The following is a 27738-nucleotide window of genomic DNA, read 5'->3' as shown; positions in this document are numbered from 1 at the left end:
TCACACCTTTGTAGGCCAATTTTCTTTACTCATACTGAAAGTGCATGGGGTTTTTAGATTTAGGTTTGTGATGATTTGTTTGTCTTAAAATGAATTAGAATATAAGCAGAAGTTGTGCAGATGCTGTGTTCTTGTTCCACAAAGACAAAAAGAAAAAAGTGAGCTAAATACAGTTATAGATTTTTATAGATGTATTAATTACACTACTCAACATAACGATCAAGTGAAACATTTATTTTAAAAAGCCAAACTGATAAGAAAACAAACTGAATATTATTTTCTGTTTGTTGTCAGATAATTGTGCTATTATAAAAACATATAGGCTTATAAAACCCTATTTTTGGGAAATAATTTCAACACTATTGGTATATTATAAGATCCTCAGATGATCTTTTTATTCATTACAACACAAAAGATAATCACTCAGCAAAACTGTGGGGACCCCATACGACTACAGAGTGAGTCATCTTCTTTAATAGACGATCTTGAACAGTGTGTACAGCTGCTGCAAATCGGGCGTGAGCGAGCAGACGTGAGGCGAGGAAGTGTGAAGCCTGCAGCTGTCGGAGCGCAGGAGAACCATGGACAGACCCGAAAACCCGCCGCTGTAGGGTCGATCGGGCCGCTTCCGAGCCGGAGGACGGGCGGAGAAAACTTTATATAACCCCGCTGCGAGGACCGAGACGGCGGAGGGCTTCCTCCCGGCGGGTCCCTCCCTGCTGAAAAGATATGTGGCTAAACCCGGAGGAAGTTCTGCTGAAAAACGCTCTGAAGCTCTGGGTGACGGAGAGGAGCAACGACTTCTTCCTCCTGCAGAGGAGGAGAGGCCACGGAGAGAGCACGGGCAGGTTCACAGGTAAAGAAAAACACAGAAGGACGGGCCACGAACACGCACACGCAGTCACTGCCTGTAAAGACAGGAGCGCAGGTAAACAGTGACAACACAGGAGAAGACAGAAAGCTAGGCTGTCAGGACAACAAGTAACCACATTTAATAACAACGGGAGAGACCACGGAGGTAAACATGCGTGGGTGTGTCACAAGTTAGGATTCAAGAGTTAACTAGATCCGCTTCAGCCAAAAATGCAGGGAAATCCTGGACTGCTCCAATCGCAGGGTTCGCAGGAAAGTCCCTGATCCACATAACTTGTTCGCAACAGCCTGGGTGTTACCATGGCAACCGATGCCTTGAAATAAACCTTTTAATTATACGTCAGGTTAACTTGATCTTTAACTACGGGGCTCAGCTGTGGTCGAAACTTTGTGACCAGACCAGAGACACTTCCTATAAAGGAAAATGCTTCACACAGCGGGGACTAGATGTAGACTTAACCAGTTACTTGATTTTGATTAAATGCATGTTTAAATCTCTGACTTCATTACATTTTGAGTGGATGTGATCTATGCTTTCTGTCAAGCGTGTGGTTTATTTTTAAGGTATATGCTATTTGCACTCTCTATTTGCATTTGCTGGAATAGCCAATGTGGCTCTTTGCATCCAGGTGTGTATTGTCATCCAGATGTCTGTAGCCCACAAAGCCTGGTTGCATGCAGGGTGTAAATAGTCATAGTCATAGTAAATAGTCTTTTTGCACCCGTGTACGAGGGGTGCAAATAGACACTCGGGCAGTTTTATGGTTGCTGTTTAAACTAGGCTTGAATTAGCCTGATTGTGTTAGCTTTAGGGTAAATATAAAAATAAATATAAAAATACTTAATTTTCATTTACTTTGTTGTATAACAAAAAAAATAAAATCACTATAAAACAGAAAGAGAAAAGTTATTTCATATTCTGAGACCATAAGTGGTCCAAATGTGCCAGTGTTGCTTCAGTCCAGGCGAAAATGTCTTAAGAAACTGAACTAATCTGATTCATGATTTTAGACATGACACAACAAGATTTGCCATCTGCAGAAATCTCACTTCGCTTAAGTGAGTCGTCATCTGTGAAAACCTGGTAAAGTTGGTGACTCAGACCATGAAAACATGGAAAATACTTTTTTTTTTTTTTTTACTGAAAATCAAACCATTTCATACATTTTGCTCATCTGTTTTTGACCATGTCAAAGAAAAAACATCTTTAGTTTTAATCTTTGTATTTCAAAATGAAAATCGAATATCCAGATGGTGTTTTCTAAATACCTGTTTCTGAAAGGAAAATCCAACAACTAAAAGATACAGCTGACTGATATGGTTTATAATCTTTCATTTACTTTTATAAAGTCAATAAGTAGTGAAATAAAAACACAAAACTTCTATTCACTGTATTATAACTGTTCTGTTTCTCATAAAAGTACACGATAATCTTAAACTCAAAAGTGTAATGTTCAAGAGGAATGTTCTTGTGACACTACAGGAGACAATAATGCCGTAAATATCACAAGATCACTGTTGAGAACCAGACAGACTCTGGCCTGAAGAGTCCACAAAGAACAGTCAGTCTCATCTACACTTTGTCCATATCTGGGAAACAGACCTCTCACTGTAATTTCCTGTAGGAGACTTACAGACTTGTTCATTCTGTGGGATTCTGTTGCATCAGATATTAAAGGTGGTAAAATGCTGCCATGATTTAAACTGTCCACCTTGCAGAACAGGTTCTGTCCCTGTTTTTATTAGTGATTATTATACAAATTTATGACCACATGCTTGTTGCAGCTGCAGCTTGTCTGACTCTTTCCCACTGCTGTGAGTTACAGCTTTCTCCATGACGGCCTGTTTGCCGCTTCCTCAGTCTCGCTTCCTCTCTGTGTTTTGTATCTTGTACAACAGACTAACTGACACTGGCAGTCGCACAGCAGATTTATGTGGTTATGGGTGACACTTTGTGCCATAAAACCGGGCCACCAGCTCATACAGTGCCATCTGTACGGTCTTTCTTCTTCCCTGTGGAGAAACCCGGCCACATCTCCTCTCGTAAAATAGAATAGTGGGAACTTCCTGGCCGGGGTTTACTTTGTGTATGTGTTTGTTCCCGCTGTTCCCATAGCGAGAGGGGTGAAGGGTCAAGTCCTGTTGTCACATCGTTCAACATTAACTAATTAAATGACCTTCACTTTGGCAGTGCTGCCATTCAGGCAGAGGAAACAACACAGAGCGGTTATGAATTTAATTGTTAAAGCCTTTCTTTTTGTAATGTTTCTAAAGATGAACGCAGATGCTTAGATTCAGTGTGGTCTCTCAAAGCTGTGAAAACACACAGCCCCGATCGCCCCAGTGATGACACACTTTCAGCAGGATTTCTGAGCAGGGCTGGGCAACAAAACATCTGCAGCTGATCAGACGCTTCATACCAGTCGGTGTGTTTTTATTTCGAACAAAATACTTTTCTGTATGAAGCCAGTGCACACCCAAAGAAACTTTTGCTCGTCTTTAATGTTTGTCTGTATTTGGCAAATTAATTTTAAAGCAATGACATAAAGCTACACAAGAAAAATACATGCAGGCTTGGTTGCACCAACAACAAAGATGATTTTTTAAACCGGAATAAATTATGCTTTAAGTTTTAAATATGTTGCACCAAACTTTTACACTAGCTTAAAATTAATAAAGATTAAATTTAAACTTCTCTTTAAACCTCATTTTAGTTTTACTCTAAACCCAGGTTAAACTTTAAACTGTGATCCAGTATTAACTTTAAACTTAGACTTGAGGAGGTTTAACTTTTTTAAATGGCTGCCTTTTTTTAGACAGATTGAACAAAATAATACTTTTATCATGTGTCTCTTAATCCCATTACAACATTCTGCTAGACCAGGCAGCCTCTTTACTTCCTTACTGTGCAGTGCCATTTTTTAAACTCTTCTGTTTAGTCGTATTTCTCCATTAATTTGGCCAAGTTTTTCTCTAAGGAGGAGAAATTAGAGTTTCTCTGCAAAGGCATCATGAGAATTCTAACTAGGCTAATTATCTTTTTTAGCTAGCCAGCAAACAATGTAACATTTTGTTCACTGTTTACTTAGTTAGCAAATGTCAAATGTTTTGTTATCTGTTCAGCTCACTAAGAAACAATGCAACATTTTGTTAATGTTTGAGCTAGCTAGCAAACAATGTAACATTTTGTTAACTGTTTAGCTAATTAGCAAAAAAAAAGTAACGATTTGTGAACTATTTAACTAGTTAGCAAACAGATTTTGTTGATAACTTTTTGGCTGGCCAGCAAACAATGTAAGGTTTATTCACTTTTTAGCCATTTAGCAAACAGTAACGTTTTGATAAGGAATACAGAGCAGTCAAAAAGTTTCTCCCCGTCTTTTATAGTAATTGATCTCGTCAGCACTTGTTTTATAATTGTCACTTTAATTTCAGTAAGTAAGTATCTCCATATTTACTCAATTTAATTTCATCTTAAACATAAATTTACTAAACATACATAAGTGAGTTCAAATTAATCTTTGGTGGTGCAGTGCAGCCACAGAGTTTGCATTCAGGAGGAAACAGACATTAGCTTCATTTTGTTCTTCTCCCAGGCAGCCTTATAAAGGTTGACTGTAGTCTTCCTGTCTCCACAGCCGTATTCCTTCACAATTAGCAGAGAAAGGCGATGATTCATATTGACTCCCTTTTCTGGAGCTTACTATTGTAAACTCCTTCTGGGCTTTGTGGTGACAGACGGATGGTTTTGTGTTGCCAGGCTGCGGGGTTCGCTGCTTCAGGCAGCTTGACATTGACTCTTAAGATGTGGTTTATATTTGGCGGAGAGCCAGAGAGCTGTCTGCTGGAGGAGACTCCACCTGCTCAGGGTTCCACCTTTTGAAAGATACAAAACTTGTGGATTAAGGCTTGTGACAGATGATATTTTAAGATGATATTCAGTATGATACATACACTGACTTTTATGACCATAAAATTAACAGAAAGCAGACTTTCCAAGGGTAGAAAAGCCTCATAAACTGTATTTAACCCTCACAAGACTCTAAATTTAATACTTTCAGGGTTAGGAGCAGAACCTTGCTGGCAGAGCGAGGTAGTTTCACCACAGGTTTTATAGGCTGACGACCCTGAAGCTGTTGAGTTAAATCATACACTCAGCTTCCAGTATGTGTGTGATACTGGCTCTTTTTCCCAGAGCTATTATTGTTTTATATTTTGCTTTAGTTTTAATTTTTGTGTAATGTAAAATTTAATCTCCAGTTCCAGTTAGAGGGGGTTTGCTTGTTTCAGGTAAGTTGCGAAGTTGTTTAAAAATGTTTAATTTTAGTTTCAATTTTTTTATTTGTTTCAGTATTGATTTTAGTTTAATATATTATTATTATTATTATTATTATTATTATTATTATTATTATTATTTTTATTATTTTTATTATTATTATTATTATTATTATTAGATGGGGGTATGTGTCAGGGAAAGATTTAAAAAGTTCAGATTAGGTTTTACAACACAAACACACAACACTTTGTGAAGGGAGTCGACTCAGTCTGAAGACGTCTCAATATTATTTTAGATTTGTTTTTTTCTGAATTCTAGTTTTTCTTTTTATTAAACTAAGATGTTTTTTGTCACTCCTAGTTTTTCTTAAGCTGAGCTCAGTTTTAGTTAAGTGTATTTATCTTGGCACCAGGCTGGAGAGGGCACTGAGAGAGAGATCCGTCTGCCCTCATCTTGTTCAGTTGAGAAATGCAGGTTTGTACTTTTCTGTGGTCGGCTGGGTTGATCTTGCTGATAACGCTGCCTTGCAAAGCCAAAACAATTCAAAGTAAAGCTGAGGGAAAAATTTTAAATTTGCCAGCACGTTAAAAAATCACCAGTCAAATCAAAACAAAAGTGAAAAGCTGGACTGAGGAGCTTCTTATGTATGAAGAAGCGAAACATAACTTTGATCAAAGTCTAAGTGCTGACTGCAGTGACTCCTGAGTTTTGTAAAATAAGGGCTAAAATCATGCCTACTCATAGTGTCCTCAAAGCACTTAATCAGCCTATAGCCTGCTGATAAAACCTCTAACCAAAATGTGTATTTCCCTATTGATATCAGTGTGTCAAGTTTCAGTCTATTTTGGAAATTGTTCCAGAAGAAAGGAGCAAAAATATCTGAAATCTGTCTTTCTAACGTTAATATTTACTGCAGGCACATGTACAGTCAGACAGTCTGAGACAGGGAGGGCCAGCTGACCTTCTGATATAAAAGGCAGTGATGGCTACCATACAGCTCGCTGGTAATAAACCTAAGAGCTGAGTGATAGATAGCATCTAGATATAAAAGGTTAGAGACAGGAGCATGTCATAAATAACATCGCCGTAATCTAATACAGAGAGAAAAGTTCCTTCAACAATCCGTTATAAATAAAATAAAATGGGAAACAGGACCTGTTTCTATACAAATTTTTTAAAAATGTAATTTAAGTTGTCTATATGTGTTTTAAAAGTACATTTATCATCATTTCAAATGTCTAAGTATTTGTAATAAGCAACTTTATCATTAAATGTACCATCTAAACTGGAGATCTGAAGACTACTGTCCATTTCTTTAGCTCAAGTTCCTACTGTAAGGTATGGAATATGTATTGCAGATTATGAATTGCCGACTGAACAGTTTGCTGGATTGTTTAGAACAGTAACATCTGCATAAAAAATGTTAATTATGTAATAATGGACATGCCAAAGTTATTAATGTCAGTGGTAAATCAAATTGGACCTAAGATAGACCCTATGAAAGGCTCTTAGTTACTGGAAAAGATCAGACCTAACGTTGTCCACTTCTGCACGCTGTCCGTCTGTCGTTATGAGAGGTATTTACTAAACCATCTCACTATTTGAGTCCATACCAGCATCTAATATACTGTAGATGTGGTTAATCTGATCATTAAAAAGAATTACGGGGCTTTTATCAAAATGTCGTTACAATATGTGGAAAGTGCGCAGCTGCAGCCTTTACTGTCTGCTCTTAACTGATGTAGGAGACCTCTGGAGCTCTCTGAAATATTTTGGGAGCTGAAGCCAAGTCTGAACCCTTAACATACACTTATTTTACACTGAGCAGCTTCATATAATCCCAAGACTTTATGTTAGCTTGTCTGGATGCTTTGGAGAGCTCAGAGATGCTGTATATGATTATGATGAGCCGTCCTAGAAACAAACAAGCGACCAAAAAACTAGGCTACCACACCCAGTCACGTGCTCCCACATTGTCACGCATTCCTTCCATATCTTCAATCAAAACAAAGTAGTGTGAAACATGACTAGATATTTCATAGTTTTGAATATTTTACCCTACAGCAAATCCTGACATGCAGTGATTGTTTGCAACCTTTGATGGTGGTTAAACACGATATTCTTGTTTATTTCTTTGTTCGTCATAGAAATGAATATGGAAAATTAGCAAAGGGAGACAGTGGACTGTTTTGAACTGAAGCTACAGCCAGAATACTGACAACGTGTGTTTTCACAGAGGCAATATATAATTACGCACTACCAAGAGAGTTGTTATTGGAAGAGCGTGATGCAGATTAGCCATGGTTTACAAAGATGAAGACATGATGACAGAAGCCTCTTCAGACAGAGCTTAAGGCTGTTCACAAAGATCAGATTTGTATGTTTTTGATCTCTTTCTATTAGGGGATATAAACATAAGAAATGATGATTGAAATTCAGCACTATTGGTTCTTTCATCAGTTTTATTCCTCTGAACATCTGTGGAGTTGATTGCAACTGTATTGAGTTTCCTTTGAACGGATTTCCCGCTGGATTTTAGTGTTAAAACTGAACTGACTGAGTGATCTGACAGAAGAGAGGGGAGCTTATTACCTGCCTGAGGTCCTCCTGATTTTAAATGAGACTCATCTAAACTGTAATAGGTTTGTTTATTCCTCTCCTATTGTGTTTATGCCTTTGAATAAAGCAAAATAGCATGTTGATGTTCGTGTTTCCATTGCAGGGACACATTACAATAATGTTCACATGACCAACATCCCAGCTGACCATGGTTTCATCAACTTGTGTTTATTGGTCCATACCCTGCTACATATATTGCATCAAATATTTTTGGTTCATCTCTCATTTGTGCTCAGCTGTCGCTGCTAAGTCAGCAGCAGTTTTAGCATGGCTAATGTTAGCTGTATTAGCCTCGCCCTCACTCACTTTCACCAGCGGTCTCTGAGGTGGAGGGTCTGTCATAGTCTGTTGCTCGTGAAGCTACAAAACGATCTGTTGTGGCTCACTAGAGTGTCTGTATGACTTAATTAAAAATGTACAACCTTCTGAAGTATGAAGCTGTTTAAAAACAGCAAAGCAAAAGGCATCATAAAACTACAAACATGGCAATAGAGGAGAAATAAAAACAGCATTTTAAACATTAAAGAATTGTCTCGTCCTCTCTGTCTCTCTGTCTGTCTTTTCATGTGCCTTTAGTCAAGACCTCTTTGACACGTTGGTGCATTTCTGTCATGTAGCTGTGAAATGTGCTGTCTGTGTATGAACTCTTCACCTCTCTGTTGTTTGTGTGGCACACAAACAGAGAATATACTGAAAAATGACAGTAGTTGTTGATGCTGACAGCAGTGTTGTTTAAATGTATTTTCATTTGTTGGAGTTGGATTAGTATTTGTTTACAAAGTGATATTGAATGAACCCCAAAAATTATAGATATAGTAAAATTAATATTTAAGTCTGCATGAAGTGAGTCTGTCAAAATGTAGGCAGCATGTCTGGATTGTGTTTGAACCTCTGTTGTGCTCACAGAGATGCACAGACTGCCTCAACAGTCTCAGTGGGTAAATCCAAAGGGGTGCAGTGCCCAGTCAGGAGGTAATAAGGTAAAGAGATGTAACAACACAGATAAAATGCATTTTAATTCTGAATGGTTGAACAATTCTGACCAATCAAAAATGCTGCTTAAATTTCTCTGTGTGAAAAAAATTAAATAAAAAGAGGCAGCAGTATTGTGTCCAGCCACATTCAAGACATTCAAGGAACTGCAGTTTTTGGCACCTCTGCATTGTCTTCATTTTTCAGCCCATAGACAGACCATAGACTAGCATATAGCTAGTTAGCATAGTTATAGGCCATTTTGCAGCTGGGAAAGCTTAAGACTGTTAGCTTGAGTGTGGTTCATCTGATTATTAACTTATTCAACTTTGCCAGATAACATAATAATAAAAACTTAAAGTAACACTTCTCAAAATGATGAAATACACCTTACAGTTAGATAACCTGTGCTAATTTGGGGGTTATTGTGTTTCTACCCTGCATATCAAATTATTCACTCCTTCTCTGCAGTGAGAAATTAAGAAGCCTAATAAAAATGTTTATGTCAAAAAAGTAACGGCCACTATTAGTGGGCAGTAAAAATATTACTTCTGCCCAAGAACTGTCTATTTGCATAGTTTCAACCTCAGTCAGATTTTGTTTGTTTTGTCCTCTCTGCAGGTCTCCTAGTGGGGGCACTGGACACAGTGCTGGACTCCAATGCCAGAGTCTCACCCTTCCGAATCCTCCTCCAGGTTCCCGGCTCCCAGATCAGCTGGGTAATAGCCAGCGGTGAGCGGGACCATCACTTCTCCTCCTCTTTATTTGTCTGTTCACTGAACTGATCCGTAAGATGGGTCACAGCTGTTTAACTCCATGCTGGGTTTTGTCTTCTTCTCTCCCAGGAGCCGCGATAGAGGAGGTGAACAAGCACTGGGACTGGCTGGTCCACAACCTGCTTCACTCTCTGTCCGTGTTTGAGAACAAGGAGGATGTTGCCAGCTTTGTCAAAGGAAAAGTCAAGGTGAGAAACCTGCCAGTGCTGGCATGAATCCTGATGGAGGATGAGTTTAGGTTTAAGATGTGTTGACGAAGCTTTAGCTGTGGATTTAAAAAGGATTTAAGGCATTTCTTGGATCAAAGTCAAGCATCCGCCATACTTAAGATTATACAGTGTTGATGAAAACCGTAATTCTCTTGCCTTTGATGATGCAAGTCCACGTAAAGTGATCTGAAATAATAAGTGTAAGCTCCTTCGTCTGTAGGGCCTCATCGCAGAGGAGGTTCGGGGGCGCCAGGCCGCCCAGGAGGAGGACCCGGGGAAGTTCAGGGAGGCACTGCTGAAGTTTGAGTTGCACTTTGGCCTGCCATCGTCAGAGAAACTGGTGACGTACTACTCCTGCTGCTGCTGGAAGGGCCGGGTGCCTCGACAGGGCTTCCTCTACCTCAGCATCAACCACATGTCCTTCTACTCCTTCCTGCTGGGGAAGGAAGGTCTGTACACCAAAGTGAGGGCTTCGATTTTCAGGGAGTTACCATTGGAAAAATTTTGTAAAAATTTGTTTGACCAAAAGAATGGAAACACAACTAAGGTCAAGATGATTCACATGTCTAGTAATCACTGTGACATGCAGTCAGTCTTAAGAAACACAATTTTTTTACTCTTTTCTTTCTTCTCCAGTCAAGTTTGTGATTCCCTGGGCGGAGATGACACGGTTGGAGCGGGTCTCCACCGGTCTGATGACAGAGGCGATCAGGATCAACACGCGGCAGCGGCAGAGGGAATTCTCCATGTTTCTGAACCTGGACGAGGCATTTGGGGTCATAGGTCAGCTGGCTGACATTGCCCTCAGGCGGCTGCTGGACAGCGAAGGCCTGGAGCTGGACCGAGTCCTGCAGCAGCCCACACGCATCACCAAGAGGTCAGTGCCGCTTCTGGTATCAGTTACCAATATGGACTGACAGCATCATTGTAAAGACGTCTTAGTTTAATTATCCCCTTCACATGAAAAATATGTTTTTCTTAAGTTTATATCCCCTAAAATGTCTGATCTCAACCGTACTGGCTTGTATCTGTGCAAAGTTCGCCACTTGAGAAGTGTTTTCACATTGCCACTGCCAGTTACAATGATTCTGTAGTAAGTCACAAATCTTTTTGCACAGCTGAGACAATCAGAGTCCGAGTCTAACTGAAGTTCAAATATGTATGGCTGAATGTTTCTCTGGGTTTCGTCTAACGCTAACACTATGGTCATCTTGATGCACACTGATTTTGCAACTCTAGCACAACCAGCAGTGGTGGGCAGGGCGCGAGGCCAGATCCAGAATTTCTCAGCGTGGGAGAAAGAGTAGATGTGCTTCCAGCCCCTTTTCAGAGTTTTTAAAAACGTTTTATGTGGGAAAACCATGTTAAACAAAATATCAGTCATAGCAGATGCTTGCTTTAAAATGTGTCTGAAGGGGAACTTCTCATGTTCGTGTCAGCACCTTTCAGTTCAGGTTGCAGGTGTCTTTCCACGTACAAGTCCACTTTACTGATGAAAGAAAGTAAAGAATGAAAAAAGAGAGCCAGGCCTCTTTTTCATCTCCGCACAGCTGGCCAGTGCAGCAGGTGTGAATGTGGGATTATCGGTTTCGGAAAAAGATTGCAGAAATGATCGGACACAGCTTCCCCTAATCTCATGTTGGAGAGGTGTGTGTATGTGGTGTGTGTGTGGGGGGGAGAGGTTTCTGAAGCTATTGCTCCATCCAGCAAGCAGTTCTGAAAAAGCATACTGTCATCTGAAGAACTAATTTAAAAATACACAACAGTACAGTCATATCAGTCAGACGTGTGAGCATGTAATATGTTTATATAATGGAAACATTTCTGCGTTAAAATATCTCAAAACCCCCCTGGACCTATGTCACATATTTTGTTGATTCAGAGAAATCCAGAATTTATTCAAGGTGAAGGTGTATTTCCTTGCTTGGTGCTAATTGCTATAACTTCTGGGAAAAAAAAAACAAGATACGTCAGAGTGAGAAATGAAGTTGACAAACGTGACTAAATGTAATGAGAATAAAATTTTATTACCTGGTCTGTCAACATTTCTGCCCGAGTCATATTCGACAGATTTTCATCTGCAGTGGTGGTTGTTTAACAATGAAGACTTTACCCATGATCCCAAGCAACTTCATGACATCATCAAACTACGTCTTTGGTTACTGTTTTAATCTGAGAAAGAACTCTAGCAGCAGAACTTTTAAGACATTTTTGAAACCCTTAATAGATGAAAGATAAGACACACACATTTATAATATACTGTTGAACTGATGTGTGCTGGGTCTTGTTATTTGATTATTTCGTAATCAGATGTTTTTGTCATTTGTGCTGCATGACCAAGCACAATCAGATGTTTTTACTTGTCTGTGTTTTCTGTGTCCATAAAGCACTTTTCAACAACCTCAGCTTGCCTTGACTGCATGAACATTGTGTGCCACTTTTACAGCTCTTTCTCAAATGAGACAAACAGAGTTACTTATCTTGTCTGTGTAAAAACCTCAAAACCATAACAGGAAGTTGAGTTAAAAGGAAACTGCCCGAGCTACAGGACAGATGTGTGAGTGGGTGGTACCCGTGAATAGCAAATGTATTTTTGCATTGACTGTAGGTAGGGTTGAAGTTTGAGCAAGCATAAGTCAAGAGATGAAATCTGAAAAAAGGAAGAAAGAAAAGAAAGTACAAAAAAAGGACAGCAAAACCACAGAGAATCCAGAAAAGAACAAAGTGGAAAATCGCCACGCGTGTGAATTCACAGACAAAACAAATATAAAGGCAGTTAAATATAGAAATAAAGAAATCACAGTTCATTCAGTAACTCAATAAACTCATATACTCATTGCCGATGTTAGACTTCATTATGGTGTACTCCATTTAATACACAAAAAAAATCTTCATCTATAATTTGGTCCTAAAAACATGCAGTTATGTGGTTTTCTCTCTTGATGTAAAAGCATGTCATGTCACATTTTGCTGCACATCTGTTTCTTTCCGTGCTCATTGGGAGATATAAATCATGGAAAACACAATTAGTCAGGCAACTGGCCAAAAAAAAATGTTGATGTTACATAAAAGTACATCACGTTAGAATTTATTATGTTTTTACAGAAAATTTACATTCTGAATCGAAAATAGAATATTAAAATAATTAAAGCACTACTCTTTAGTCTGCTTAACGATAATTTTGTTCATTTGTAGAGATGATTGTCAAAAAACTAAAGCATAAAGGCGCCCTTCTGACAGAAAGTACATAGAGAAGAATAAAAGCCTGAGCTTGTCAGATACTAAAACAAAGGGAACTCGGGCCAAAAGCGGCTTGCGGGCTCCAAATTGGGCAGCTCGGATTTAGGTCCTAGTGATGTGGTTGTTGGGTGAATGAATAACAACATTTTATGGGATTGAAACAGTTTTAACTGAAACTTGTGCCAAGTTAAAAACCTAAAGTCGTGGTCCACCAACCATCTGTGTCTGCCAAGAATACTTGTTGTATTTTTTTCTACCATCTGTGGAATTATCCTGGAAATTGCACATTTTCTATAACCTAAAGCTGAACTCATGTCTTCAGGGTTCAACCAGAAATTGGCTTCTTGTCAATTAGGGCAGTTTGCTGCCTCTCATGACAGCCTGAAGGCAGAGCTCCCACTTCTTAACTGCCTCCCTCTCCATCTATATATACACAATGTGCCTGTGTGTTACATTTTAGACCAACTACAATACAATAGAAAACCTCTCATCTCAAAGTTGGCGAGGAATTACCTCACACATTTCTTAACAAGACAGCAGAATAACCCAAAAATGGATTTTCCGCATCTGTGCATTAACAGCTATTTCTTCCCCTTGTCATTTTCTTCCTAGGATCCTAGAGGAGCAGGCTTTAAGAGAGTACGTCCTGGCTCTGTTTCGGCTCCCTCGTGCGGAAAAACTCCATGAGGTGGCCTCCTGTTCGGTGTGGACGCCACATGCACGCTGCCATATGGCCGGGACGCTCTACGCCACTGACAGTTATCTGTGTTTCTCCAGCCGAGAGGAGGGAAGCTGCATACTGATCATACCCCTGTCAGAGGTACAGTATTTACATCACAGCCTGAGGTTACCTGTTCACCAGGAGCACAACGTTGCATCTAAAAGAATGCGTCCTTTTGGCCATCTTATCTGTTAAATAAAAAAAAAAAATTGCAAAGTTTGCAAAGACTGCATGCGTTGTTTTTGTTAACCAGAAGTCTAACATTAGTAGCCAACATGCTGAGACAAACGGACAAAGTAATAAAAAAAAACCACAAAGTAATTACTTAATATATAACATTTGCTGAACTTACAAGAAGCCCCAAATAATTAAGAAATTGTCATAGACGGCGTTTCAGAGTTTGGAAAGTTTCTCCTCACTCAGCAGTTTACAAATTGTGCAATTTTTTAAGGGATTCGGGGGGCGACAAAGAAGTAAGCTATATTGAGAGCTATTTACTGTATGTAAACAGTGTGTATGTAAATGTTGTCTTCTGTCATAAATGTAGTGTAAATGGTGAATGGTTCACAAGATGATTGAAACCATAAGTAACAAGTTCACATGATGCAATCTGAGCTTGAAGTTAACTGTAAGTTCAGCCATATAATTTTTATTTATCTGTCGTATAGTAAATTACTTTGAGGCCTACAATAAGTGAAGAACAAAATGTGAAACTGGTAAATATAAAGGTATATTTTTCAACCTTACAAATTGATGGTGACTACCAGATTGCACCATTAAACAAGTATGTAATATGTATTTTGGGATGCTGAAAACTGACTAGAGATGCACAAACATCTTTGAATTCAGGCAGTAGTAGATGTTAACAGGTTTTCTTTCTCTTGAGTGGAACTTTGTCCTCGTCTCGTCTGACTTTTCCAGCCCTTTAATGGATAAAAGCAGTAACTTAACAGTTACAGGTTGGCCTCTTTGTCCCGACCGACTCTATCTGAGACTCTTTATCTGAGAGTTTGTGTAGGAGCCCAGTGTTTTCTGTATATTTAGGTGAGTTTGTCGAACAATCTGTGTTTACTCTGCCAGCTGCTGGTTAAAGAGTAACACATGGAATGGTTTCATGTGCCTGATAATGTTTATACACCGACACATTGTAATGCAGGGGGGATGTTATTTGCTGCAGTAATACAAGAGGCAGTCAGCATGAATGTTTGCTTTGTTAAAGGACAAGTTCAGCCTTTTCAGAAGGATATATGGCTGCTGAGAAAATTGTGATTAACAACCTGACATGAAAACAGTACCTTATCTTTTTGCATTGCAGGTGAAAAAAGTAAAAAAATGTAACTAATGCAACATGGGTATCACTATGAACTTAAACCCAGTTGATTACTGACATTATTTTTTATATTACAAGTTTTTTTAAAATTTTATGTTTAAAGAAATGTTTATATATTTGTTCCATTCATAAAGATAAATTAGAACCAGATCATACTGTCAGCAGCCACAAAAAAAAAAAAAAAAAAAAAAACATTTTAAAAATGAAATGTCATACAAATCAGGCTAAGAATGATGTATGAATAAAACCCCTCTGTACAAACCTTCAGAATACAGAGAGGAATAAATCTGGAAAGGCAAATAGCCCAGAATCTCAAAATTGAGAGGCAATGTTTAGTTTCTTGCCTTGAAGATATAACTTGTGTATTTAAATGATTTGATCATGACGTACCAGCTTTTATTACTGTTGAAGTGGTAGATTTAGTGCACTCCTCCTTTAAATGTACAAATAATGCACAAACTGATAGAACACATGAAACCAATTTCAAAAGTGTATTCAGCCATGTAGCTTTCAGATTGGAATATTTTTTTACAGATGTATTTGCATGTGTAAATAAAACTGTATATGTGAAGCCCTTTACTAAAAATGCAAAATTGTACGTTTTATTCTAGCATTCTTGTCTGCCTCTTTGAGTTTGGTTTAGTTCCTTGTGAAAAGCAGAGATTATCATCCTGACGCTCAGTCTGTTCATGAACAATGTGAGGAGTCATGCATACTTTATTTCCCCCACTGCTGCTGTTTAATCCTCTATTTCCTCCGTTTTGTGTTGAAGCATTGTCTTTAGGAAAGTATGATCACTTCCACCCACCTAATCCGTTATTGTGAATAATTCCCCTTCTGCTCCTCCAGATTCACTTAAACCTCTAAAGTCTCTTTTATTCCTGCACATGTCCAGTAGAGCTGAGCTTTACACAATAGAGTCACATATTGAGGTATTAAGTCAAAGATTTTGTCACTATTGCCCAAAATACAGCAGCGGTTGTTTAAGATGCATGTGTATTTCTAAAATAATCCTCCTGATTATTAATGTTGGTGAACCAAGCTGCAAATTTATACAATGATTATTTATTTTGCAGCTTAAGTTGTGCGATATGATTTAACACAAATAATTACGAGGGCAGTTTTTTATTATACTCCTTTTAAATTCCAGTTTTGTCAGTTTCTCTTCCTCTGCCTCCAACACAAACAGTGGGAACCAGCCAGCCGTCCTTCTTTTATTTCATGTGAGGAGTAATGAGTTGTGTTTCGAAGCCTTGTTTTCTCCGTTTTCTCATCAGGTGTTGTCCATAGAAAAAGCAGAGAGCACCAGCCTGCTTCCCAACCCCGTCATAGTAAGCGTTCGGACGAAGAAGGCCTTCCAGCTGATCGAGCTGCAGGACAGAAATGAGCTGGTGGAGAACCTGAACTCCAGACTGCGAGCCGTGCAGTGGAAACAGTCCATGTTCCGCAGCAGGAAAGACGGCAAGAGGAGTGTGGTGCGTGTGATGTTCGAGTTTTACTTGAATTTAATTAATTTAACTTTCCATCCACTTAATGTTAAAGAGATAGTTGTATTAACTTAAGTAGATGATGGTTGGCAAAGCGCCAGCTTAGAGAAACAGAGAGGCGTCTCAGCATGGAAGCTAAGCAATGTCACTCTCTCGAAACCAACCATAGTCCTTAAAGGAAAACAGTCATTTTATCTCACCAAAGACAGGGGTTGCAGGTCTACCTCTGCCACGACCTGTTAGTTTATTTGTGTTATTATGTGACTTTGGTGTTTTCAAGGCTTAGTTTGGATTCACCAAAGTCACACAATAACACAAACTAACTGATCGAGGCAGCAGTAGACCCACAACAGGTTAAAATGACTGTTTGTGCCAAGTCTGGTTGGTTTGAAGAGATCAATATTTGGCTCATATAAAGCTGGTTTCCCATCGGAAAAAGGTGTTAAAGGTGTGAAAATAATACGATTTTTTTCACTGTGTTTTGTTGCTGACCTTGTTCACAGCAGTATATTGCTTAGCTTCCATGCCGGTACTCATGCTGCTTCTCCAAACGGGGTGTGCTGACCGCCACCTACCGTACGTAATACATTGACTATTGACGAGCACCTCATTCATCAGATAATCTGATCCCTTTAATGTCACTTCATGTAGGAGGGATGAATGGATTTTTCTGGAGCTTCATCAAAGGACATGGTTGTGGGTGGGACATCTTTTTTTAAACGTGTATAATAAAGTAAATTATACTTATAGCAAATTCATCATCACAATCAAAATCTAGAACTGATCAGTTACTAAAAGCGAAACAGGGTTAACTGCCGCTGGCTGAGTGCAAGAGTGTTAAATTGCTCCATTATTTAAAATATTCAGTCAATTTTACATGACAGCTTCCTTCAGTTAGTGTTCTGTATGCTGTTTCAAGGCTCTACTTGCTGGTTCAGTTTTTTTTCAGTATTCATGTACTGCAACTTTAAGTGCAAACATCAACTTTTTTCATATGAGAGGAAATGTGAGCCTGAAGTTTCACATGATCATGAAAAACACAGCGTTAAGTCAAACTCAAGTGCTTGATGTTACAATAAATTAGTTTCACTGCTCAGTTTTGACATGTAGAAGCATTTCTGCAAGAAACTGAGGATGTTTTTTTTTTTCCTCATATTTCCCTCAGAGCTCCCCGACACCCTACTACACCTTCTACTATGACACCGGGTACTCTGATGAAGAGGAGATAGAAGAGCAGGTTCTGCGCAACACAGTCAACAGTGAGGCTCTGATGACAGCCTTCCACCAAAACCAGTCAGGAACAAACAGCAACAAGGTAGAGTCTGATACTTCAGCTCAAGTCAGATGCACATTTTCAGTGACAAATTCAGTTCAAGAGTTAAATCAGAGCCCAGAGTTGTGGCTTTTAAAAATATTGGCTCACCCAAATTGCAAAAGTAGTTTGTTACTTAACATTGACCTGCACATAGTTTATTTTCCATAAGAAAGAGAAAAGGCTGCTGCAAACGTCGCTCATTGAAAACCTCAGCATGTTTATCTGTGAGTGTGTGTGTCTGTGTCAGAGCATGGAGCAGGTGAAGGAGCAGCTGTGGGAGGATCACTTTAACGAGTTTGGTCGCGGCATCCACATGTTTCGCACTGAGAAGATCCAAAGACTTGCTGCCATGGGGATACCGGAGTCCCTGCGAGGGGAACTGTGGATGACGTTTTCTGGTAAATTTAAGACAAATAGTGGCTAAAATAGAGATTCTCATGCAAAGCAGTAATTTGACACCTCTTCAAAGGTCTGTTTTATGGTCAGGACTTGGATATAAGGCTAAAATAGGAATGAACAATCATTATTGAAACTCTATACTAACATTTGCAGTGTAGTTTAATTTTACTTTATGATTAATAGCACAAAACAGACAATATACACTTTAAAAATGGACAAAAGAAGAGTTGCACATTTGCATGCAATGTAGCCCTGCAATAAAGTGTTGACCAAATATTATACATAATAATATTATGTAAAATAACTGATTATAAGCTCTGTGAGTGTAAAATGAGTTCAATGTGAGTTAAAATAATGATTTGATTAAGTGTTGTAAAATGCTACCTGCTCAATGAGGTTAATGTTCATTTCTTGGGGTTCTGCATCAATCAAATCATTTTGTCATACTGGTGCAGCTGTCTGACAGGGGAAAGTGAAAACGTTCACTGGTGTGTTGTTGTGTGGATGTAACTTCGGAGCCTTTTGAAAAGCTGTTCTCTTTTAAGGGCTGTTAAATGCTGACTTTAGTGTCGTACAGGGATGTGGGTTTGAACGCAGCTTAGGCTTCACATCCTCCTCTGTCTATCTGCTGCTCCTCCACAAAAGTTCCAGACGACACCTTTTCATTCAAAACCAAACTGCCAGTTTTTATTTTGGTTTGCTGTCAGTTCCTCTGATCGGTCTCACTGAGGAAGAATCGGTTCCTGCAACTGAAGCTGAAGAACAGAACCTGTTGTGGAACTGAACAAGCACCTGGAATAAAAAAAATATTTAATGTTAGGGAATAAAAAACATCTTAGCACTAAGACAAAGAAATGACGTTTCTGCACAACATTCACATATAATCATGTATTCATGCTATGATCATATAGAGCTGTATCAGATGTCATGTTTTTTTATACATTTGCAGCCTTTATTACAGCTGTGTGCCTGTTGTCATTTTGGGAATTTGGGGAATCTTTTTTTTTTTCAATATATTTTTACTTTTATGCTTTACAGTGTGCTATTTGAGTTATTTGAGTCTTAAACAATCTTACCCAGTCACCACTAAGTCTACAAATGGTACTACTAATACTAATAATAAGAGTTTAGACAAGTCTTTATCTGCAACTGTGCAGATATACTTGGTTTAAACAGAAGGAATAGAATAAAATCTGCACAGCATTCACTGTTGATTTAGAATTTGAATGTCAGCGTTATGAATGAAGCTTCAAACTATTCAATACGGCCCCATTATCCTTAGTTTTCTGGTTATTCTTGAACAGATTCAGAAAAAGAAGACCCTTTCTGTGTATCACAGTATGTAAAAGTAAGGAACGATAAGAAATCTGATGAAGCAGCTTGTAATTATTAGAAACAGTTCAAGTCACATGAACAGTTTCATTAATGAGTGTTCCTGTCATGGAAGAGGAAGAGACTCATTCATGAATAAACATTTTTTTTTCATATTTTGGGCATCCATGAAGAAATCGAGACTGATTACTTCCTTTATTCACTTGCTTAATCTTTTTTTTCTGGTGCTCATATTTTTGAATCTTGATAAAAAGTGGGGTGTCAGAGGTTTTGAGAACAAAGCATTTTTAAGCTTTATGAAAACATACTTCACCTGGTTATTTACGGTGTCTCTGCCTCTGGTTTGTGCAGATGCGTCCTCAGAGCTGGAGTCTCATCAGGGTTATTACGCCAGCCTGGTGCAGAAGTCCATGGGCCAGAGCAGCCTGGCCACAGAGGAGATTGAGCGGGACCTTCACCGCTCTCTGCCCGACCATCCCGCCTTTCAAAACCCCACTGGCATCGCTGCACTGAGACGAGTCCTCACCGCCTACGCTCACCGCAACCCCAAGATTGGCTACTGTCAGGTAGGGACGTGAGCAGTGTGGTGACATCAGTGCAGAGATACTGATCTGACTGTACAAATATTACAGCGGCAGCAGCAGCAGAGGTGGTAATATTACTACCAAATGTGTAGGTTTGGTTTCAGAAGTGTGTGGAACATATGAGCACAGTAAGAAAAAAATACAACCAAAAACTGAAAGTGTTATTTCGAGCATTCATATATTAATTAATCTAGCACTTATGACGGTATTCTGAAATGAGTTATCATGCTTTCTAAAATAACATTGTAGTCAATCCACACCTACTGATGGAGACCTTATGCTGTACTTTATGATAGATAAATATTGAATTTGCAGGCGCACTAAAAAAAAAGAGAAGAGTACAGAAGAGTACACTGCTTAAATATTTTGATTATTTCTTTGACTCTGAGGAAACAGAGAGTGAACCGGTGTGTCACCGGTGAGTAAGGTAAAAAGAACACATATCAACAGGGGAAATAATTTTGACACAACACCTATTGTTAACAACATTAACACCACTTTGAAACATTACAGGGCTGAAAAGTTGTCTGTGTTCAATTTTAAATGCAAATTTTGTAAGCCAATTAATTAAAATTGTCTTTTTCAAAGCTACTGCAAGGAACTTTAATATTTTGTTGGGTTTGGAGCCCCCTGTGGACAAAAGAGGTAGTGACACAGAAATAACCACAAAATATAAACCTATAAAATGACGTACAGCTCATTACTCATTAAGATTTTATAAAAACAGCTTCTCTCTGATGGTCTTAACTGGTGTGGGTCATCAGTAATAAACTCAGACTCTTTCATAACCAGTTAAAACTCCTTTTAGTAGCTTTAAATAATTCAATCTAATGTAATATAATTAAACACTGTCAACGTCTACTCAAGGCTTCACTGTATATAATAACTGACACGTTGTGCATCATTTGTCTGTGCCCACATGGATTATCGATTACAACACGTTATCATAACAGCATATTTGGAATAAAGTTTCTTGTCTGTTGTTTAAAAAATCTCTGATCTTCGTCTGTGTTTCTCTCACCTCCTTCTGTCCAGTCTATGAACATCCTGGCGTCGGTGCTGCTGCTCTATGCTAAAGAAGAAGAAGCTTTCTGGCTGCTGGTGGCTGTTTGTGAGAGGATGCTGCCTGACTACTTCAACCGCAGGGTCATAGGTAAGAGGTACAGGGCCAAAAAAAAGAGAAGAGGTTGTTAGTATTTTTAAAGCTTCGTGTTCATTTAAGTCACTTCCAGCAGCTGCTCCTTGTTTAAAAGTACATCAGTTGTTTAAGTCATGTAACTGCGGTTTGTTTTGTTGGACCATTTAAGGACTATCTGCCTTCAAACGGTGTTGTATTCCCTCTGTTTTGTCTAAGTTGCTGCTTTTCAGACACAAAACAACCCAAAGACTTATTTTTGGCCTCTAAAATAAGGGCTTATTTCCTGCATTTGTGAGGCTGTTTATTTTTGACATACAAGGTGCATTTGAAGCAATTTCCTCTTTCTGTTAATGTCCAGATGGCTGCGGTTGTTTTTTCACCTTTTAAAGCCTCAGTAATTGTGTTCTGAGAATTTAGCCTAGAAAAAACAAGACAAGAAACAACAACTAATGTATCCTGGTGACAATGTTAGTCCGTGCAACCACATTTGTAATAACAGATGGTGTGTATCACTCTGTATCTAAATGCAACGGTGTGGCACTTTTTGTGTTTTTACACTGTTTGTTTAAGTTCTGCAGCTTGCAGGCGTCTTTTTTTCATCTTTTCAACAGCAGAAGGTACGTGTTCACACAATTAAACAATCTCATTGCGTGTGTTACATGAAGTAACAATGTTTTTGCTGCCATCTAGTGGCCAAAATCCATGAAAACGAGCCCCATTTCATAAGACCATACGATAAACCTTCATTTATCAGTCAGTCAGTCACAGAGAGATTGCAGACTGCATCACGTTAGATCAGATTAATAATTTTGTTTAGTTAAACTTTGATAAGATAGGCTCTGATTATAATCAGACTATATTTTAAGGTCAGGTTTAAGGAGTCTTATTCCCTCATCATCAGATACCTGTGATTGGCCCAAAGTCTTTCATCACTGGCGAGATTTTCTAAAGCCTGAAAACAGAGCCAAGAGGAGGAGTAGAAGAATAGAATACTTGAATAATAATATGCTGATAGGTTATTATAGAGCTTTTGCCCAATGACGCCAAAAATGAACTGCCTACACCAGCTTTAACTTAAAAGTTGTAGGCAATTCTTGGAATTTTGATGCTAGTTAGCGAACCAGCCTGCATTTCCACCAGTTTTAAGTGAAATAAAGGATGTCATCAGTAGAAAGTGCTGTACAGTCCACAGCAACCTGTAGAATATGACACGCCCACTTTGGTTCCCAAGAAAAGTCTGCTATGTTTTTGGTTCAGACTGGGAACTAGATTTTCAGGTTCTGAACCAAATTATTTTTGGTGCGAATTCTCTGACTCGTTAAATTTATTCGTACAAACTGTAACAAGGCCGGTTCCATGTTTGTGGTAAAGGCCTCTCTCTACCACGACACCAATAGACACACACCAAGCCACTTGCTGATGCTTTACGTCTTTGTTCGTTTCTCCCTGCAGGAGCTCAGGTGGACCAGTCGGTGTTCGAGGAGCTGATCAAGGAGCGTTTGCCAGAACTGGCTGAAAATGTTCCAGACCTCTCCACCCTCTCCTCCGTCTCCCTCTCGTGGTTCCTCACCCTCTTCCTCAGCGTCTTGCCCTTCCAGAGCGCCGTCTGCGTGGTCGACTGTTTCTTCTACCATGGTATCAAAGCTGTCTTCCAGCTGGGTTTGGCAGCGCTGGATGCCAACGCTGCTCTGCTCTCTGCCAGCACAGATGATGGACAGGCTCTCATGATTCTCACGAGGTAGATTTGGGATTCTGATTTGTTTTTGAAAGTTGATTGACTGCATCAGGAAAATAAATCTCTCTCTTTAAGAGTCACTGCCAGTCAAAGACAAGCCTGTTGCACTCTCTTTTCAAAAAATCTCAAACTTATGATGCCACATTCATTCACAAATTCCGATTCATAGTTTATGAGGTTTATGAGTGGGGTGAATGTGATCACTTTTATGTTTGAGAGTCTATGAAATGACAGAAAGTGAACCCTCTGCTCTGCACTTGGCTGCAGTTTTCTGGATCAGGTTGGAAGTGAAGAGGCGTCTTGTGTTCCGTCCTCCCCGCCTGCTGCACTGGAGTCCAGCAGCAGCAGCAGCGACGCTGATGTTCCTGCTTTGGGACACACAAACATCACTGACCTCATCAATGAGTCTTATAAGGTAAGAAGCACACAGATCTGATCCTGAATTGTTATTGCACAAATTCTAGTACTTTTATATTTATAACCTTTACCCAAGTACACTCGTTATTGTTTGTGAAAGATGTTTATATTGAAGCTCCAGTTTTCTGCTTCTGTGTGTCAGAAATTCGGAGACCTGACAGTGAGGCAGATCGAGAGGCTTCGCTGTCGACACAGAATCCAAGTGCTGCAGGCTCATGAAGACACCACCAAAGAAAACGCTGTGAGCAGAAAGAGAACATAAACACGATACTGACCAGTAGTGGAATGTAATGAAATGCATTTATTCAAGTAATGCACTTAAGTACAAATTTGAGGTACTTTTACTTTGAGTATTTTCATTTTATTTAACTTTATACTTTTATTCCACTACATGTCAGAGGCAAATATTGTGCTCTCAATCTCAAAATCTCAGATCTCAAAGGACAAAATCTGTATTGTACTGTAATAGATCATAAATACACTACAGTATGTCATCAGAGATCGAGAAAACAAGTTAAGTTGCACTTCTCTGAAAACAATATGACAGCTGCTGTGTTTTCTGAAATTTCTGTTCGGCCTGTAACTTGTGTTGCTGTTTGCCAGTTTCACATTAATTACAGTTAAAATCAAGGCTGAGTGTTTCCTGAATGAGTTAGTGTCTGTTTGTGAGCTGTAACAAATCATTAATAATCTTGTGGAAAGAGTAGATTACAGTAGATAGTGCTCAATTTAACTGTTATAAACTATGTTAATGGAGTCTGGTAGGCAGACTTGAATGCACAATTGCTACATATTGATCCTTTAATCTAAATGATCAATTTAAAAACTCTCTTGGACCAGCTGGAAAAAGCATTGTCACAAAGCTGAAAGTTTACTTTTTAGAGATTCATGCTTCTCACAGGACAGTGACGCTACAAACATGATGATCCTATAGAATACGATGCATAGCTTTAGATGAAACTACAGTACAATACAACATACACATTAATGCAGCAGTAGTATTAATCCAAAAACGTCAGATATAATAGTAAAACACTGTCTTTTACTGCACCGTTACTTGTAGTGGAGTGTTTTCACAGTGTGGTATTAGTACATGTACTATAGTAAAGAATCTGAGTACTTTTCTTTACCACTGATACCGTCATGCAGTCTGACTTTAAAACTACAACTGTTCCCTGTGTGTGTCTGTGCAGTTGAGGGTGGTGACCCCAGATGTTTCTATCTCTCCAGAGAACTTGGCCGACTTGTACGACCTCTTCAAGGTATCTTCTTGTTGCTCCTCCAACTAACTGATGTGTTTTTTAGAGAATCTGACAACAAACAGAACTTCTGCTCTCCTCCCCTGCAGACGGAGCACTTCATCAGTCTGTACTGGGGTGACAGCAGCTCTGCGGCGGCAGCGGAGGCGGCGGCGTGGCGTTACGGTGACTCTGGTTGCTCCTATGTGGAGCGGCAGTACCGGCTGGACCGGCCCCAGTTCAAGAGTCTGTACGGGCTGCTGGTGCCGTGGCCCGGCGGCGCGAACCAGCACGCTGACACGCTGGCCAACCGCACTTTCACCCTGCTGGACCAGGACCGCACCAACCTGGTCACCTTCAGAGAGTTTGCAGGCTGGCTGGGTAGGTGGAGGGAGGAAAGAATCAAGGATTTAGACTCAGATTTGTAACACGTCAACAACCTTTTTTCTAATATGTTCTAACCGTCTATTCTCTCCCTTTTCAGACACTTTGTACTGTGAAGAACTGAATGAGAAAATAAGGCTGCTGTACCGTCTGCACATCCCACCAGGTGATTCAGTCTCTTTACACCGTAAAGGTCATGAGAGTCTCAAGCTGAAGTCAGATCAGGCTGGAAATGATTGATTAACTTTACTATGTGTGTGTGTGTGCGCAGCTCTGACAGAAAGTGAAGATGACCCCTCTCTGATGAAGAGCCCCCTGCTGTCCACAAACAGACCCCTCTATGTTAATCTGCCCTCTGGTTGGTGTTGATTTATAAACTCAAAACACTGCATCTAAAGGAAACACAAGCTGACAGACAAGCAATGTGTTTTTCAAGGATGATATGTATATACATAACTCAGTGAGTGTTTTTGTGTGTGTGTGTGTGTGTGTGTGTGTGTGTGTGTGTGTGTGTGTGTGTGTCTGTGTGCTGACTGCGACTGTTGTTCCAGATGCTCAAGGTGAAGTGAAAGATTACCAGGAGCAGCTGAAGCAGATGTTGCAGGATCTGGCCAAAGAGAAGGAGAAAGATGTGGAGAAGCCTCTGCCACTCATGAACCAGGTACTGCTGGTACTGCTGGTACTGCTGGTACTGCTGGTACATGCTGCACCAGTGTTGTACTAGAACACAGTACAGTTCGCTGGCCCTCAGTAAAACCTCAACTTTGAAGAGATGGTTCACCCCAAAATCAAAAATATGTGTTTTTCCTCTGGCTTGCTGTGCTATTTATCCATCCACATTGTTTTGGTGTGAGTTGCAGAGTTTTGGACATATTGGCCATAGACGTGTCTGTCTTCCCAGATATCATGACCCAGTTACTCAAGATGATCCACAGACTTTGTTGTGAGCAGTTTCACGTAGGAACTACTTTCTTTCTGCAGCAGAATCGACCAGAACTACTTTAATTCTTGTAGAAAGAGAGAGGGCAGTATTTGCAATATTAATTTTTGTCACAAAAGATCATTATTTGGCATATTGCCACACAAAATATCACAATACTATGTTGTATAATTTTTTTAGAACTAATTTATGCACACTATGTAATAAAATATAAGGTGTAAAAAGTCTATTTAAAGCCACTACATACAGAATGGTAAATATTCCTGACATTCAGATTTATGTCATTACACCAGTTTGATTGTAATCTCTTTTGCCTCTGTCAAATTGTGATAACTGATCTGATCTGAAAAGATTGTCTCCTTGACACATTAAAATTGACTCTTTCATAGTTTCATTATTCTATTACTAGTTTTATTAAACTGATTTTGTGCATAAGACAAACCAAACGCTGACTCTAGATATAACCTTTTGCATTTTGCACGACTTTAAAGGCAGCCCTGTGGTCTCCTACACGCTTGGGAGGGTGAGACAAGGTGTTTACAATCTGCAAGCTCGCCACTAAATGCCACTAAATCCTACACACTGGTTCTTAAACATGAAGGTCCAAGAGCCCAAAGGAACTGTCTTTAAATCACTCGTGTTTTCTCTGACCAAGATATTGAATTTATACTGTTAATTTATTAATGATAAAACGGATATAAGTGGCAAATTTTGAACAAATATTTGATATTTTGGCTTTAAATTTTATTTTTCTGATAAAGCATTGATATATCTCCCCCTCCATCTCTTCCTCTATAGTGCGAGTTCATCCAGTTCTGTAAAACGCTCTACAGCATGTTCCACGGCGACCAAGAGGAGAACGACCTCTTCCAGGCCATCGCCACAGTAACCAGTCTTGTGCTGCAGATCGGCGAGGCTGGCCACCGTGGACACAGCTCAGGGTCAGAGGTCACCAGCCAAGGGGAAATGAAAGAAGCGGGCTGCACACAGCAGGTGATGGCTGAGGACGCAGGGGTCAATGCCAGCAGAGGCTCGACGGCGGAGAGCGAGTGGACGGTCAGCTACGCTCAGATCCTGGCGTCCCTGCTGACTGAACAGGCGCTGGTGAACTTCTTCGAGAAGCCGGTGGATCTGTCTGCGAAAATCGCAGAGGCCAAGGAGAAGCAGTACCACCAGCGGGCGGGTCTGCTCACGCTGCAGCAAGGGACCAGCTGACTCAAATGTGAAGAGTGGACGGTGAGCCACGACATAAACCAAACGTCTTATGAAGAAAACCACACTATCAGTATCGTTTGACACAATGTGACAGAATGCAGCAGCTAGCCAGGAAGCTGAAGAGCCTTTAAGTTATCTGTGACATTTACACATCAGTAGTGTGACTGTAGGCGCTGTAACCACACGGGCACTGTGACTCCCCTGATCTACTGTGGCCTGTAACTGACGACGATGTTTTTTCAAAACGTTTTGAGCCAAAAAGACAGTTTTCAAGCTCCAGATCTGAGCAGCAGGTCATGTGATGGTGGACTCACTGATATCAGCCAATAGCATTAGTAACGGTTGTGGTCATTTTGTGCTACAGGCCTGGAGAAATTCTAATTATTGCCTTCTTATGTCACCATGAGGATGCCTGCACAGCAAAGTGTGTTGTGAACAAATAATCTCTCTCCACTTTCTAATAAGGCATCTTTTATAAAGTATTTATAAACTGTGACTCATTACTTTTTAAAAGGTTAATAAATAATTCACTATTTTA

The 27738-nt window shown here is 39.6% G+C and overlaps 1 protein-coding gene across 1 annotated transcript; it reads left to right on the top strand.

Moving 5' to 3' along the window:
• Positions 1-492: 492 nt before the first annotated feature.
• tbc1d8 (TBC1 domain family member 8) lies at positions 493-27738 on the top strand. Its single transcript, XM_084724887.1, has 20 exons — positions 493-856; positions 9362-9472; positions 9586-9704; positions 9946-10174; positions 10362-10602; positions 13578-13785; positions 16294-16491; positions 17669-17818; positions 18066-18216; positions 19901-20115; positions 21169-21286; positions 22724-23009; positions 23274-23421; positions 23566-23664; positions 24617-24685; positions 24772-25042; positions 25146-25211; positions 25317-25403; positions 25597-25706; positions 26784-27738. The coding sequence occupies exons 1-20, from the start codon at positions 730-732 to the stop codon at positions 27198-27200; spliced, it is 3420 nt and encodes a 1139-aa protein (XP_084581013.1). The 5' UTR covers positions 493-729; the 3' UTR covers positions 27201-27738.

Source organism: Lutjanus erythropterus, chromosome 8 (assembly GCF_056507025.1).
Source record: "Lutjanus erythropterus isolate fLutEry1 chromosome 8, fLutEry1.hap2, whole genome shotgun sequence".
NCBI lineage: Eukaryota > Metazoa > Chordata > Actinopteri > Lutjaniformes > Lutjanidae > Lutjanus > Lutjanus erythropterus.
Note: the sequence above shows the minus strand (reverse complement) of the source record. Positions and strands in the feature narration are given on the sequence as shown.